The following is a 13,120-nucleotide window of genomic DNA, read 5'->3' as shown; positions in this document are numbered from 1 at the left end:
ATATTATATTAATTATATTATATTATATTATATTATATTATATTATTATTTTTTTAATTTACTGAAAAAAAGTTTTTTATTAATTATACTATCATTAATATTAATATCAATATTGATATGTTTATTTTAGATATAATATTTAATAATTTTTGTCCTTAAATAATGTGTCCATTAATTTGCTTTAAAGTCTAAGCTTTGTTGTAGTTGGTGGCAAAGTTGTTCTTTTTCTAGTGGCCACTAGGTGGCACTTCATTTCTGCAGTATTGTGGCACCTTTGAGCAAGAGAAGGCTTTCATATTTTATTTCGTTCATATTTCAGTACCTTTAAAGGCAAGGAAAGTCAACTAAAGAGCACTTTCAACATCCAATAATGCCTATATAGCGTGGACAGACTATAATTTCTCCTTGATCGAATGAGCCCCAATACACTAATGATACACTACTGGTGTTCAAAACATTGCTCTTGCAAGAGATTGTGTCATACTGGATATCTTATTTGTACATTATAGGTTTAGAGCAAACATACATTATACTTCAAACTTTGATGCTACTAATATTTAAGTTAGAAGTTTTAATCTGCGTGATGTACAGTCAGCTAGTCAATATCTCAAAATAAACACTTGAATCAAGATCCCACTGTGTCCTGATCAAGTGTCTGGGTTTAATTTGCGATAATAAGTGGCTGGCTGCACTTTATCCCTTATGTAATTGTCTAACAGTGACACTTCTGTCAAATTTTGAGATTCTTGAAATGATTTAATTAATTAAAGACTAGATGGAAGATAAAAACATGCTAATGTGCCATATTAGTCTTCTCAGGACAGACTTATGAATCTCTGAACCAAAGATTAAATAAATGTTTGGAGTTAGAAGCACTGATCACATTCTGCCAAACTTCACCACACAACCTAATTACTTGTTTGCTTAGATTTTGTTCAAAATTAACAAACATGGCAGATGAGAAATTATCTGAACATAATGTTTGATGTGCATTTCTTTAAAAGCCAAAAGTCTGATTTCGTAAAAAGTTTGTGGAGGAGTTGTACATATGCTGTCATATTAGCAGATTCCCTGGAGATATTAAAGTCAGCATGAAATGGAAGTTGCGATAGTGTTTTCTCTGTTTTGACATATATCTGAGTGAAACAGCTTCTCGAACAAGAAAAAATGTTGGACTGAACTTGCTTTTGTCCATCAAGAATTGATTGGATGGTTGGATTGTTGTGGTTTGCTATTGGTTGATCTCATGTGATTGACAGGTTGCCCCGCCCTTGTGCCAGTAAACACATCATCAGAGAAAAGAAGAAAAAAATGATGTGCAGAGATAAACTTTTTTTAATAAATCCTGCAATATTCCATAAAGCGAAAAGAACTGTCGATTCGGATTGCATGGTGACTTTAACACACATAAAATATGCGGTACATAACCTGTTAACATAACAAATGTCCTATTAATTCAAAGGCTACATTAAATTTCCTCTCTATAAAATATTTCCGTGTCAAATTCAAAAGGGTGGTGGCCTCATAAAACCTCCTTACTTAACAAAATAGGAGGCAAATTTCTCCCAGGATGTTCTTCCTCTGAGGTAATGAGACTTTTTTTAAGTGGCAGTGTTATTCTCTGTGACATTCAAAAAAGCAAGTTAATGCTTAGAGGAAGACTGCTGGCAGAGAGAGAGAGAGGTGTACAGTAGAAAAGCCCTGCCTCTGTGTCCTCTCTTCCTTATTTCCTGAGTGATCTGCATTAATATTGAGTTTAATGCTTCATTACACCCATGCCTTTATATGGAAAAAGTAGATGATTAAAGTGCTCCGTGAAGCATCTGTCTTAAAGCCATGGATTCATTTAAAAGAATCATGAGCTGTATGAATAAGTGATAGAACAGCCGCTAACCAAGCAACGGCAAACTATTAGAGGCAGAGAAAGAGTTTTTATTCTTTATACTCACCTAAATCATTCTATAGACTACTATAGTAGATTGTTTTGATACTGAGCTTAGTTATGTCCTTCTGGAGGCTCAAAAGAGACCAGACCTTCTCATATCTCCACTTATGCCGCACTGTTATGAACAGAAGACTCGTACCACAGGACATGAAAGATGGCAGAAGACTTATTTGTTTTTCAGCCTAGACTCTTAAAAAAAAGTTTTATATTTACATGCTAAAGAAAATATGAGCATGTCCAAAAACTAGGATGTTGTGGGTGGTTGCCCATAGCGTTGCTATGTGATTTCTAGTTGCCAGGGCGTTGCTATGTGATTGCTAGGGTGTTGTGGGTAGTTGCTAAGGTGTTCTTGGTGGTTGCTGGGTAGCCTATCGCTTTTGCCTCTTTGGTATTCTGGACCCTGTAAATTGCTTGGGTCTTTTTTTAATTTTTTTATTTCAATTTACGGAAATAAATATGACCATGTCCAGAACTAGGGTGTTGTGGGTGGTTGCCAGGGTGTTGCTATGCGATTGCTAGGGTGTTGTGGCTGGTTGCTAATGTGTTCTACAGTAGGAGGTTGCTAGGTAGCCTATCCCTTTTGTCTCTTTGGTATTCTTGTCCCTGGAAATATGTGTTTTTTTTTTTTTTTTTTTTTTTTTCAATTTACTAAAGAAAATATGACCATGTCCAGAACTAGGGTGTTCTGAGTGGTTGCCAGGGTGTTGCCATGTGGTTTCTAGGTGATTGCTGAGGTGTTCTGGTGGTTGTTAGGTGGATTAACAGCCATACCCCATCATTTCTTTGATATTTGCTATATACGGCTTGGGTCAATTCTTAAATGCAAATGATTACGTCCAAAAGTAGGGTGGTTTCTAGAGTATTGCTATATGGTTGCTATAGGTGGAGTAAGACACCATACCCATCATTTCTTTGTTTTTTTTTGGTCCCTAGATATGTTTTAGGTCACTCAATGCAAATATATGGTTGTTTTTGCCAATTTTATTACTTTTACAATTACATTAAATAAATGTTATGTTTATATTTTATAAATAAATACATACCTTAACGTATTATTAATTAAAATAATAGTGACTGAGGTGTATTGATGTGTTTGCTCTACTTTATAATGATCCTTTTATTATTCAATAGGAAACAATCTTCTCAGCTTGATGTTCAGAGATCTGCAACTAACTGACCACCTGTGTGGAGTTGTCATTGTGTTTTGTCCCTAACAGGGACCATTTTAGACATTTGATGTTTCAGGGAGACTATATTCTAACTGACGTTAATCTAACTTTCAGTGTTTGTAGCTGAACCATTTATTTTTGTTGAAGTATGGTGGCCCTCAAACACTAATTAACTGCTCTTGCTGGCTGTTTACCAGAAGCCCTTTCTAGAAGAATCCAATAGTATATGAGCTTTAAAATCTAAAGCCAGTCTCATATTGAAGATGACACTGCAGCCCACCAGCACAGATTTCTGAAGTTTTCTAAAGGGATTCAGCCAAAAATGAAAATTCTCTCATCATTTTCTCACCCACATGACTTACTTTCTTTTGTAGACCACCAGGATGCTGCTCTTTTCCATATAATGAAAATGAAAGGTGGCCTGCGGCAGCGGAGAAAATTGTGAGACTTAAATTTCATAATTTTCCTTACTGAAAGACTTCATAAGACTTAAATTATAGTGCATAAATCATAGTGCAACAGTGCCCGCCCCCTTTTTCAGAGACCTTGTTCCGGAAGTATTTATTTATTTATTTATTTTTACCTATAGGGATTTTAAAATAATCTTCGTTAAAGAGTTATAAGCCATGAACCAAGCCAATCAGCTATGAGGTGAATCACAACACTACAAAATTTGATTTGAAGCAACAAAAAAAAAAAAACATTTGAAAATCAGACAAAAAGACAAAGGTACAAGACTGTGTACATAACAGTTTTATTAAGGGGAAAGAACTACAATCCCATGAAGCATTGCGACAGCATAATCAAATTAAAAGAATGGAGAAATATAACATTTCAGTATTTTGAGAGCATAGGGAGATCGACTTGATTACGCCATTCGCAGTGTTTCATGGGAGTGGGCGGAGCTAAAGAGCTATTTTGGAGCGTGTTGCTTTTTTGACTCTCTGATTGGTGTAATTTTCTGTACAGCATCATGGGTAATGTAGTTTTTCACCAGGAATTCCACTGTTAAAAAAATAAGGTGAAATAATGCAGGCTGATGGCTTCAGAAGAAACAAATACCATTGATTATTAACCTCGTAGCTCACAGTAGGTCTGTCTTTAAAGGTGCCATAGAATCGAAAATTGAATTTATCTTGGCATAGTTGAATAACAAGAGTTCAGTACATGGAAATGACATACAGTGAGTCTCAAACACCATTGTTTTCTCCTTATGTAAATCTCATTTGTTTAAAAGACCTCCGAAGAACAGGCAAATCTCAACATAACACCGACTGTTATGTAACAGTCGGGATCATTAATATGTACGCCCCCAATATTTGCATATGCCAGCCCAAGTATTAGACAAGGGCAGCCAGTATTAACGTCTGGATCTGTGCACAGCTGAATCATCAGACTAGGTAAGCAAGCAAGAACAACAGCGAAAAATGGCAGATGGAGCAATAATAACTGACATGATCCATGATAACATGATATTTTTAGTGATATTTGTAAATTATCTTTCTAAATGTTTCGTTAGCATGTTGCTAATGTACTGTTAAATGTGGTTAAAGTTACCATCGTTTATTACTGTATTCACGGAGACAAGAGCCGTCGCTATTTTCATTTTTAAACACTTGCAGTCTGTATAATGCATAAACACAACTTCATTCTTTATAAATCTTTCCAACAGTATGTAATGTTAGCTTTAGCCACAGAGCACTATCAAACTCATTCAGAATCAAATGTAAACATCCAAATAAATGCATGCAAGCAGCATGCATGACGAACACTTTGTAAAGATCCATTTTGAGGGTTATATTAGCTGTGTGAACTTTATGCAATGTATGTATTATAGAGTCGCGAGCTCGGGGGCGGGGAGCACAAGCATTTAAAGGGGAAGCATCCTGAATTGGTGCATTTATAATGATGCCCCAAAACAAAAAATCTATGGGGTATTTTGAGCTGAAACATCACAGACACATTCAGGGGACACCTTATATTACATCTTGTGAAAAAGGGCACCTTTTAAAGGTTTTTAAGTTATTGTTCAAAATCAATTTCCTTATGGAGGAAATGAGAGAAGTTTTTAACTTCTGTAACCCAACTGTTGCGCTCTATTGAATCATATTGACACTTGGTCACCATTCACTATCATTGTAATTAGCAGCATGCATAAACATTGTTAAACTCCTTTTTGTGTGTTCCACAGTAAGTTTTGGAACAACTTGAGGGTGAACAACTTAAATGAATTATTGTTTTTGAATAAACTATGGCTTCATACATCAAAAATAGCCTACCATTACCAAAACATACAACAGTACAGTATTTTAAGATTAGTAGTGAAATAATAACGGAATTTACAGACCCCTTACTTGTATTCAGTGGAAATGAAAGTCATACACTTGCATGTATTGCATAGATGTTGTATTGTATTGCTCCTCTCTTATAGTGCCTTTTATTTCAATATGTTTCTCAGCCTGACACACATATTTTGGGGAAAAAAAAAAAAAATTCCTTCAGATCTTCTCAAATATGTTGAAGACAGGCCATGAATTTCTCATGAAGCTTAAAAAATAAAGTTCACAAGCTGCTTTGACGTTGCTTTCCGTCGTTAATCTTTTAATATTGTAGGTGATGTTTATAGATGCAATGATAAAATGTGCAAAGTGTCTGCTTTTAAGGGCTTTATGAATATTACTTTATTTAATGTGTATTTTGTTAGATATAATATTATCTTCCTTATATGCCAGATGCATTGTAACATGTCTTTATTAGGCTTCTGATTTATTGGTCTGTGGGTTTGGAAACTCAATCTAGGTCAGTTGGTTCCTTGGAGTGTTTCTGAACTGTAAAAAAAAAAAAAAAAATCAAGAATAAGCTTTTCATTTTCAGTGATGCATCATATACAGAACATGCTCATAGTTAGTAACAAGATCTCCAAGATCATCAATCATATTCCTGATCTCAAGTGCTAAAGAAAAGAGTAAATTTATAATATATGATAAAACATGGTAAAGAACAATATCTTTAGATTACACTTTCTTCTTTATTAGCAGTTCCATGAAGAACCTTTAAAATCCATAGAACCTTTCTATTACACAAAAGATTATTTATAGTAGAAAAGGGTTCTTTAGATTATTAAAATGTTCTTCACACTAAGAAAAAAGAAAAAAAGGTTCTTTTAAGAACTGTTCAGTGAAAGGTTTTTTTAGTGAACCAAAAATGATTCTTCTATGGAATCACTGCAAACCCCCCTTTTTAACCTAAAATATGTTGATCTCTCCCAATCACACCTTTATTAGCCCAGCTGACATGTTTCTTCTCAGTGGAAACCCATCCTAACTGTCACAGTAATGTAAATAACAGCTGCCCAATTATCATGATTAGTTTTCCTAGAGTTTTCAACAGATGCACAGCTCTACCACATCACACTGTCAAATATATGCTAACACTGTAATTGATTCTCTGCAAGGTTAATGTGAAAATCTGAGGCGTTTCCAGCAGGGCAGATGATTCCTCACAATGTCTCACTAGAGTTTTATTAATCTTTTTGGCAAAGGGAAAAAATAATCCCCACAATACTTTACCACAGCTGTTTTAATTTAAAAGGTATATATTATAAAAGAAATGTAATAACTGAAAAAGCTGAAAGTGTAAGCTTTTGAGATAAACTCAGACATTTTAATTAAATAGTTCTGCAGCTGATGAGTGTGGGCTTTGGTTTTATATTATTCTTTATGCTGTTATTCAATAAAACAGTCTAACAGAGAGAACACATTTGCAACCAATTGTTGTATTTTTGGTAGATTTACTGGGTCTAAAATTTAAAAAGTATGACTTTCTTTAAATGGACATTCGCGTTTTGTGTTAGGGAAGAAACGGGACGAAAGTAACGCGTGACGAAATTAACAAAGCGATTATATGCAAATATCTTGTGATTTTGTCATTGTTCCCGCGGTTAGGTCTGGAAAGCAGTTTTCGAGTATGGTAAATAAATTGCTGAAGTGGTACTTTTTTTTTCTACTTACAAGTTGTGTTTCTCATTTCATGAGATTACAATAATGATCAATCTACAGGTTATTTAGTGCTGTAACACATCCTGAAGTTTGTTTTGTCAGAGTTTTTCAGTATGAAAGTAAATCGGGATTAAATATCAGGAGTTCCTGTTCGGGACAAAAGTAACACTGTTAACTTTTTTAGAGTTTCTTTTGTCCCACTGCTAATGTGGTGGCTTTCTCTGCGTTGCAGCATTTATTAAAACATGTTTATGTCGTATTATACTAGCAGAATATGCCAAAAGTGAGGGTCAGAAAGACAGACAGAGGTCTGATTCAGCCAGATGGGCATTTCTGGACAAATCTGTTGCTGATTTCTGTATGTCACCATTTATTCACTCAATCTGTTTACATTTACCATAGTCACATTTAGTTTTTAGCCAGCTTTTCCACACCCACCTATGAATTTGCAGTGATTCCATTCAGATGGCTTTATGCTTATTTTGAATTTATGCATAAAAACTGCTGGATTGGAAACTTGACTACTGTTACATTATGTTTGCAATTTGTATTATGATAATTTAATTTAATTTTCATATTGTTCATACTTTTGAAAAAATGTTTTATAAAATAAATTGACATTGCCCCCCCCAAAATATTCTAAACAATTCAAGTTTTTACTGTCGGGTTACTTTTGAAACATTTGATGAAACTGAAATTCTCAATTTAAAATGAAAAGGTAATTTAATTTTTTTTTTTTTGCTAAGATAAAGGACAAAATATGTTTGCAGTTACATATTAACAAGGTCATAATCAGGTATATTTAATAAAAACAAAACCAACACAAAAAATCTAGCTTGTATTGTTGGGTCAGGTGAGTAACAATGTGCAATTTATGTTCAAAGTGAAATTATACTGAAGCCGTTCTACATTTGTACAAAATTCCACCTGGTGTTGATAGACCACATTTGTGAGTTATTGACCACAGCAAAAATATATCGCTGTCTAAAACATTATCTTTTAAAATTACATTTTTGTGAAAATGGTAGGCTACTTTCGTCCCTGCTCTCCCCTAATGTGTGCGTTATTATGATTCGTCAAAGTTTTTTAATGAACTTTAAATCAACACTTGATTTTCTTTCTTTGTAACGTCTGTGTATTAGTAGCCTATATTTTACAGTTTTGCTGCTGTTCGTCAGGGTTAAAGAGCAGAGGTGACATTTAGTGACCGACGGAATAGCGCCTCTTTGAGCGGACGACGACGACGATGATGATGATGATGATGATGAGGCGCGGGCACGGCGCCTGACGTGTCTCTTCATCATCAGCTGCTTAGAGTGAGGAGCGCGCGGTGGCACTTTATCGCACTCTCCTCTTTCTCGCTCTCTCATTCCGGCTCGAGCGCTGTGCCATGCGAGCGAGTGCGTATTCGCGTGCCAACCTCGCGTGCGCTCGGAGCGTCGGATCCCGGCGAGATGCGGGAACTATAACGGGAGCTCAGATGTTTGGAGGTTCTCCACTGGATTGTTGGTAAATGTTCCTGCCCCACTCTCTGACGACCATGCTTTATTTCCAGCTGGTGATCATGGCGGGCACGGTCATGCTGGCATATTACTTCGAGTATACGGACACGTTCAACGTGCACGTGCAGGGCTTCTTCTGCTACGAGACCGCGTACACGAAACCCTACCTCGGACCCGAGGACACGAGCGCCATCCCGCCCGCCCTGCTGTACGCGGTGGTCACTGGAGTCCCCACATTGCTGGTGAGTCACTCAAGCCAATGACAGTCATTGATTGATAAGTGCTATTGAGTGATCATTTGATATTATCATTGATAAGTGATTTTAAGTTAATCAGTGAATGAGTTATTGCATAAAGCAGATCAGGCTTGAGATTACTAAATGACAACTGTGGTGGATTGATTAGTGTTATTGATTGATAAGTGATCATTTATATCATTTATAAGTGCATTCACATTTACTGATTAATAAATTAATGAATACATAAAGGAAGATTAGATTAATTGATCTGATTTCATATTGACTTTCTTGATGAGTGTTGATATTGAAAGAACTGATGTATAGGTGATGACACTTGATATTGATTTTTTTTTTTTTTATAACTCTGAGGTTATGATTTGTAAGTGGTTTTCATGTTGGTTTTCTTTGATTAGACATTTTAAGTGATTTTTAGTTATTAAGTTCATACATGAAAGCTTATCAGACTACGGATTGATGCAATCACTTGATATTGATTCTTTAATATTTATTGATATTGATTTTTTGCATTTATTGATTATTAAATGAATGATTTTATGAAGGAAGATCAAACTTGAGATGTAAAACTCTTTTATTTGGTTAGTAAATGATTGCATGTAAGTATTAGAGATTGATTAGTGGTTTGATATTAAGTGCGAAGGAATATATAGTTTTATAATACTATGCAATTTGTTTTAGATTTTGATTGGATAAGTGATTTTGCTTGCACTGATTTTAGAGGTATGCAAGAAAGGTTTAATAAAAACAAAATGTTCTATTAATACTGATTGAGGAGTGTTGTAAGTGATTGCATGATAGTAATTCAAGCTAGAGATGCATAAGAGGTTTAATAAAAACACTTCAGTAATATGCGCAACAGTCTGGCAATGCTGTCTGAGGTACAGAAGTAATGCACACCATGAGTTTTTAAGATGAGACTTTTGTGAGTCATAACTGCCTTTTCAGCTCTTCTGATTTTTGTATGTTTATTTGTGATTTAAAGGATATTTTTTAAAGCATTGCACAGAATGCTCATTTTCATGCATGCAGCAGATCCAAATATGTTTACTGCATGTGTTCCATCTTGTTAAGTAAGCATAATGAGATTTCATTATCTATGCATGCATAAATTAAGCCTGCATATCATAAAACCCCCTCTCTCCTCATATCAAAGCCTTTGATGTTAGATCACACCAGGCTCTGCCCCAATACTGAATGCCATCATTAGCTTGTCGGTTCACTCACAACTGCGTCAATGTTAAACACTTGTTTATTGAAAACTGCAGGTTTTTTCATGAGGAAAAAAGCAAACTGTGAGTACAGACATCTCACTTCTCACTGTCTGTAATTTAATGTTCACCAGCCCACATAATTTCATCACTGGCAGTGACTCAATCTGAAGTGCCGCCACGCTGGACCTTTGCTTCTCTGTCAGCTCATAGTGTGGTTCTGTATTCATCTAATGTGTTTAATAGATGAATGGCAGCAGATAAAATGATGTGCTTAAAATGTGAACCTTTTTCATTCGGTTCCAATAGCAATTACAATATGTTCTACTATAAGTGTCAAAAACAATACTTCTTCATGAATATAATACATACATGTATTCATAGCAAATGAATAAATGACTGAATACATAAAGATAAATAAATGTATGAATATAAATGTGAGGAAAAAGAAAAAGAAATGAATAAAATGAATGAATAAATAAAATTTACATAAGAATGCATACTAAATATATACATACATATATACATGTATACTTAAAGAAAAATGCATAATTATACATATATGTGCACATTTATATTCTTACACACGCCCATATATACACCTACATTCACCTTTATACATGATCACACATACTCACATACCATATGCATACATACTTGCTATAACCCACATACAGTACGTCTATGTTCATACACATGTCAGTGGAAATAAGTTAACTAAATACTCAAACACTTGTTCCTTTTGACATTAACATTAAAAAGAACTAAAACAAGGTGGTAACAGTCTTTATTAACCTTATTGTCAGATGTACTATAGTTCCTTGTTAAAATAACAATATCTAAGACTAGTCGAAGCACACAAAGCACACACCTATCCTTGACCACTGAGCCCTTAAGAAGTTGAATAAATTAAGATTAAGTAAGGATTTTATTGGATTTCGTATTTTTATAAATATCTTGGGTCTATTTGCTAAGTTATATCTCAGCTCTTCGTAACACATTACTTTGGTCTCTGAGATAAATTTCAAATGACTTTTATTTTGTTCTATTTCTCTTTTTTTTTCTTTGTTTCTGCTAAATATACAAGAGAATGTCATGCACAAATATATTTTTAAACTTTTTTTCTCATGGTTGTTCACATTCAGTGGACAAGAATGAAGCGTTTGACAAGAACGTTGTCAAGACGATCCAAGTTCACACGGATCCACTGAAACGGATAAAACGCTGTAATATGCTTGCCAGGCCAGTAGTTGGCGACGTCACTTTGTAAAAAAAAAAAAAAAAAAAAAACTTTACATGCTATGTGCATGACATCACAGTTTTCACAAATTCACTTTTTTTTTTTTTTTTTTTTTAGTTTACACAAACTATAACGTTATAGTTTTCAAAAACTTTCACTTTGAAACCTGTTTTCAAAAGTTTGCTTTTTCAGGCCCCTAAAACACCGTTGTCATGTCTTTTAATGAACAGCCAAAACATATAAAAAGTTTCGTTATTAGTTAAAAATGGTGTCGTGTAAACAACCCTTTAGTCTCAGCCTCGGGTGGCACACCATAGACTGCCCACAAATTCTTCATGTATTGTCTATATGCATACTGGACACCAAAATAGGGCTGAAACGATTAGTCGACATTATCGACAACGTCGACAATAAAAAATTGTCGACAAATATTTTTGTTGTCGAATAGTCTCTTGGTCTCATACGACCTATTTGAAGGGCCTGCAATAACGCGGTGTAACCAGTGGGGCGCTGTAGCGCAATACTGTAATGCAGCCCTCCCGGATCCAATCCAATAAAAGAAGTCAGCGCTTTGGAGAGCATAGTGCAAACGAAGTCAAACCCGTGAAATGTGGGAGATTAACATAGCATAAACATAACAAACATAACGTTTAGCATAACTACAGAATACTGTCATGCAGGGCCACCAACTCTCATTCAAACTCACTGTTCTCACGCCACACGTTCATTTTCTCACACAGTGAAAGATGCATCGCAGAGCAAAGAGGACACAGAAAACGCACTGACAGATCAGGTTACTTTTGAGATAAAACTAAGTCTAAGCTTTTAAATTCAGTCAATATTACTACGGGATTCAAACAATACTTGTGGTGGTGACGCTGTTTGACGTTGTGTGGCAGATCGCTGTAACACCTCGGTTCAAGCGGCATGTGAACCTATTCCTCTCTATTACAGCGCGAAATAAACATGAATGAACATCAAAAAGTACTTACTGAACTTACTGAAATGAATCCATCTCTATTGTAATCACTTAATCAGAGTTTTAACCGCAGAAAGAAGTCAATAAAACTTGCAAACAAATATATCACACAAAATGTAACATTTACCTCAGGAAAGCCATTCAATGACCATAAACTCGATAGTTTGTGTGTGTGTGTGTGTGTGTGTGTGTGTGTGTGTGTGTGTGTGTGTGTATGTATATGTATATAATATATAATATGTGTGTGTATGTATGTTGTTGTTTCATTTTTCAAAAAACCCCCACATAATTACATTATATTTTTTTTAACCTGAAGGATATTGGTCTATTCAGTTGGCTTGAAAATTATTAAAAATACACTTTTAAAAGCTGAAGTGATTTCCTTGTTTTATTTACTAGTTAAAGTACAGTATAACTCAATATTTTAACTAATTGCTAAAGTAGAATAATCAAACAAAGCTTACTGATTAATCAGTGCAATAATCGATGATTAATCGATTAATCGTTCTAATAATCGACAGATTAATCGATTATCAAAATAATCGTTTGTTGCAGCCCTACACAAAAAATGAAAAAACTTTATCAAAATGGCATGCTCCAAATTGATTGGCTGCTTTTATGATGGTACTTTTTTAATAATTTGAGTGTGCAAGTTTACAGACTGCTAGAATGTTTCATGTTAAAATTTTCTGAGTTTCAAGACATTGAATCTTTGAAAGAGATTCAAGATTTTTTTTTAGATATTTAATAGAAAGTAAACTATATCCTTGAGTGATGAAAACGTTGTTGTTGTTTATTACTATTATTACTAGTAGAGAGACA

General features: G+C 34.7%; 1 protein-coding gene across 11 annotated transcripts in view; it reads left to right on the top strand.

Moving 5' to 3' along the window:
* plppr5b (phospholipid phosphatase related 5b) overlaps window positions 1–13,120 on the top strand; it is an 83,405-nt gene that overhangs the window by 12,730 nt on the left and 57,555 nt on the right. For 8 of the 11 annotated variants that reach the window (XM_048174823.1, XM_048174821.1, XM_048174822.1 and 5 more), the window contains one exon: window positions 8,668–8,856. The exons of 1 other annotated variant lie outside the window; for it this stretch is intronic. In XM_048174823.1, the coding sequence (XP_048030780.1) occupies window positions 8,668–8,856 (189 nt within the window). Of the gene's footprint in view, window positions 1–8,335; window positions 8,857–13,120 lie in introns of those variants that run through there. 2 more of the 11 variants (XM_048174817.1, XM_048174825.1) reach the window with 2 other exon arrangements.

Source organism: Megalobrama amblycephala, linkage group LG22 (assembly GCF_018812025.1).
Source record: "Megalobrama amblycephala isolate DHTTF-2021 linkage group LG22, ASM1881202v1, whole genome shotgun sequence".
Classification (NCBI taxonomy): Eukaryota; Metazoa; Chordata; class Actinopteri; order Cypriniformes; family Xenocyprididae; genus Megalobrama; species Megalobrama amblycephala.
The sequence above is the reverse complement of the archived record's forward strand: the minus strand, read 5'-3'. Positions and strand labels throughout refer to the sequence as shown.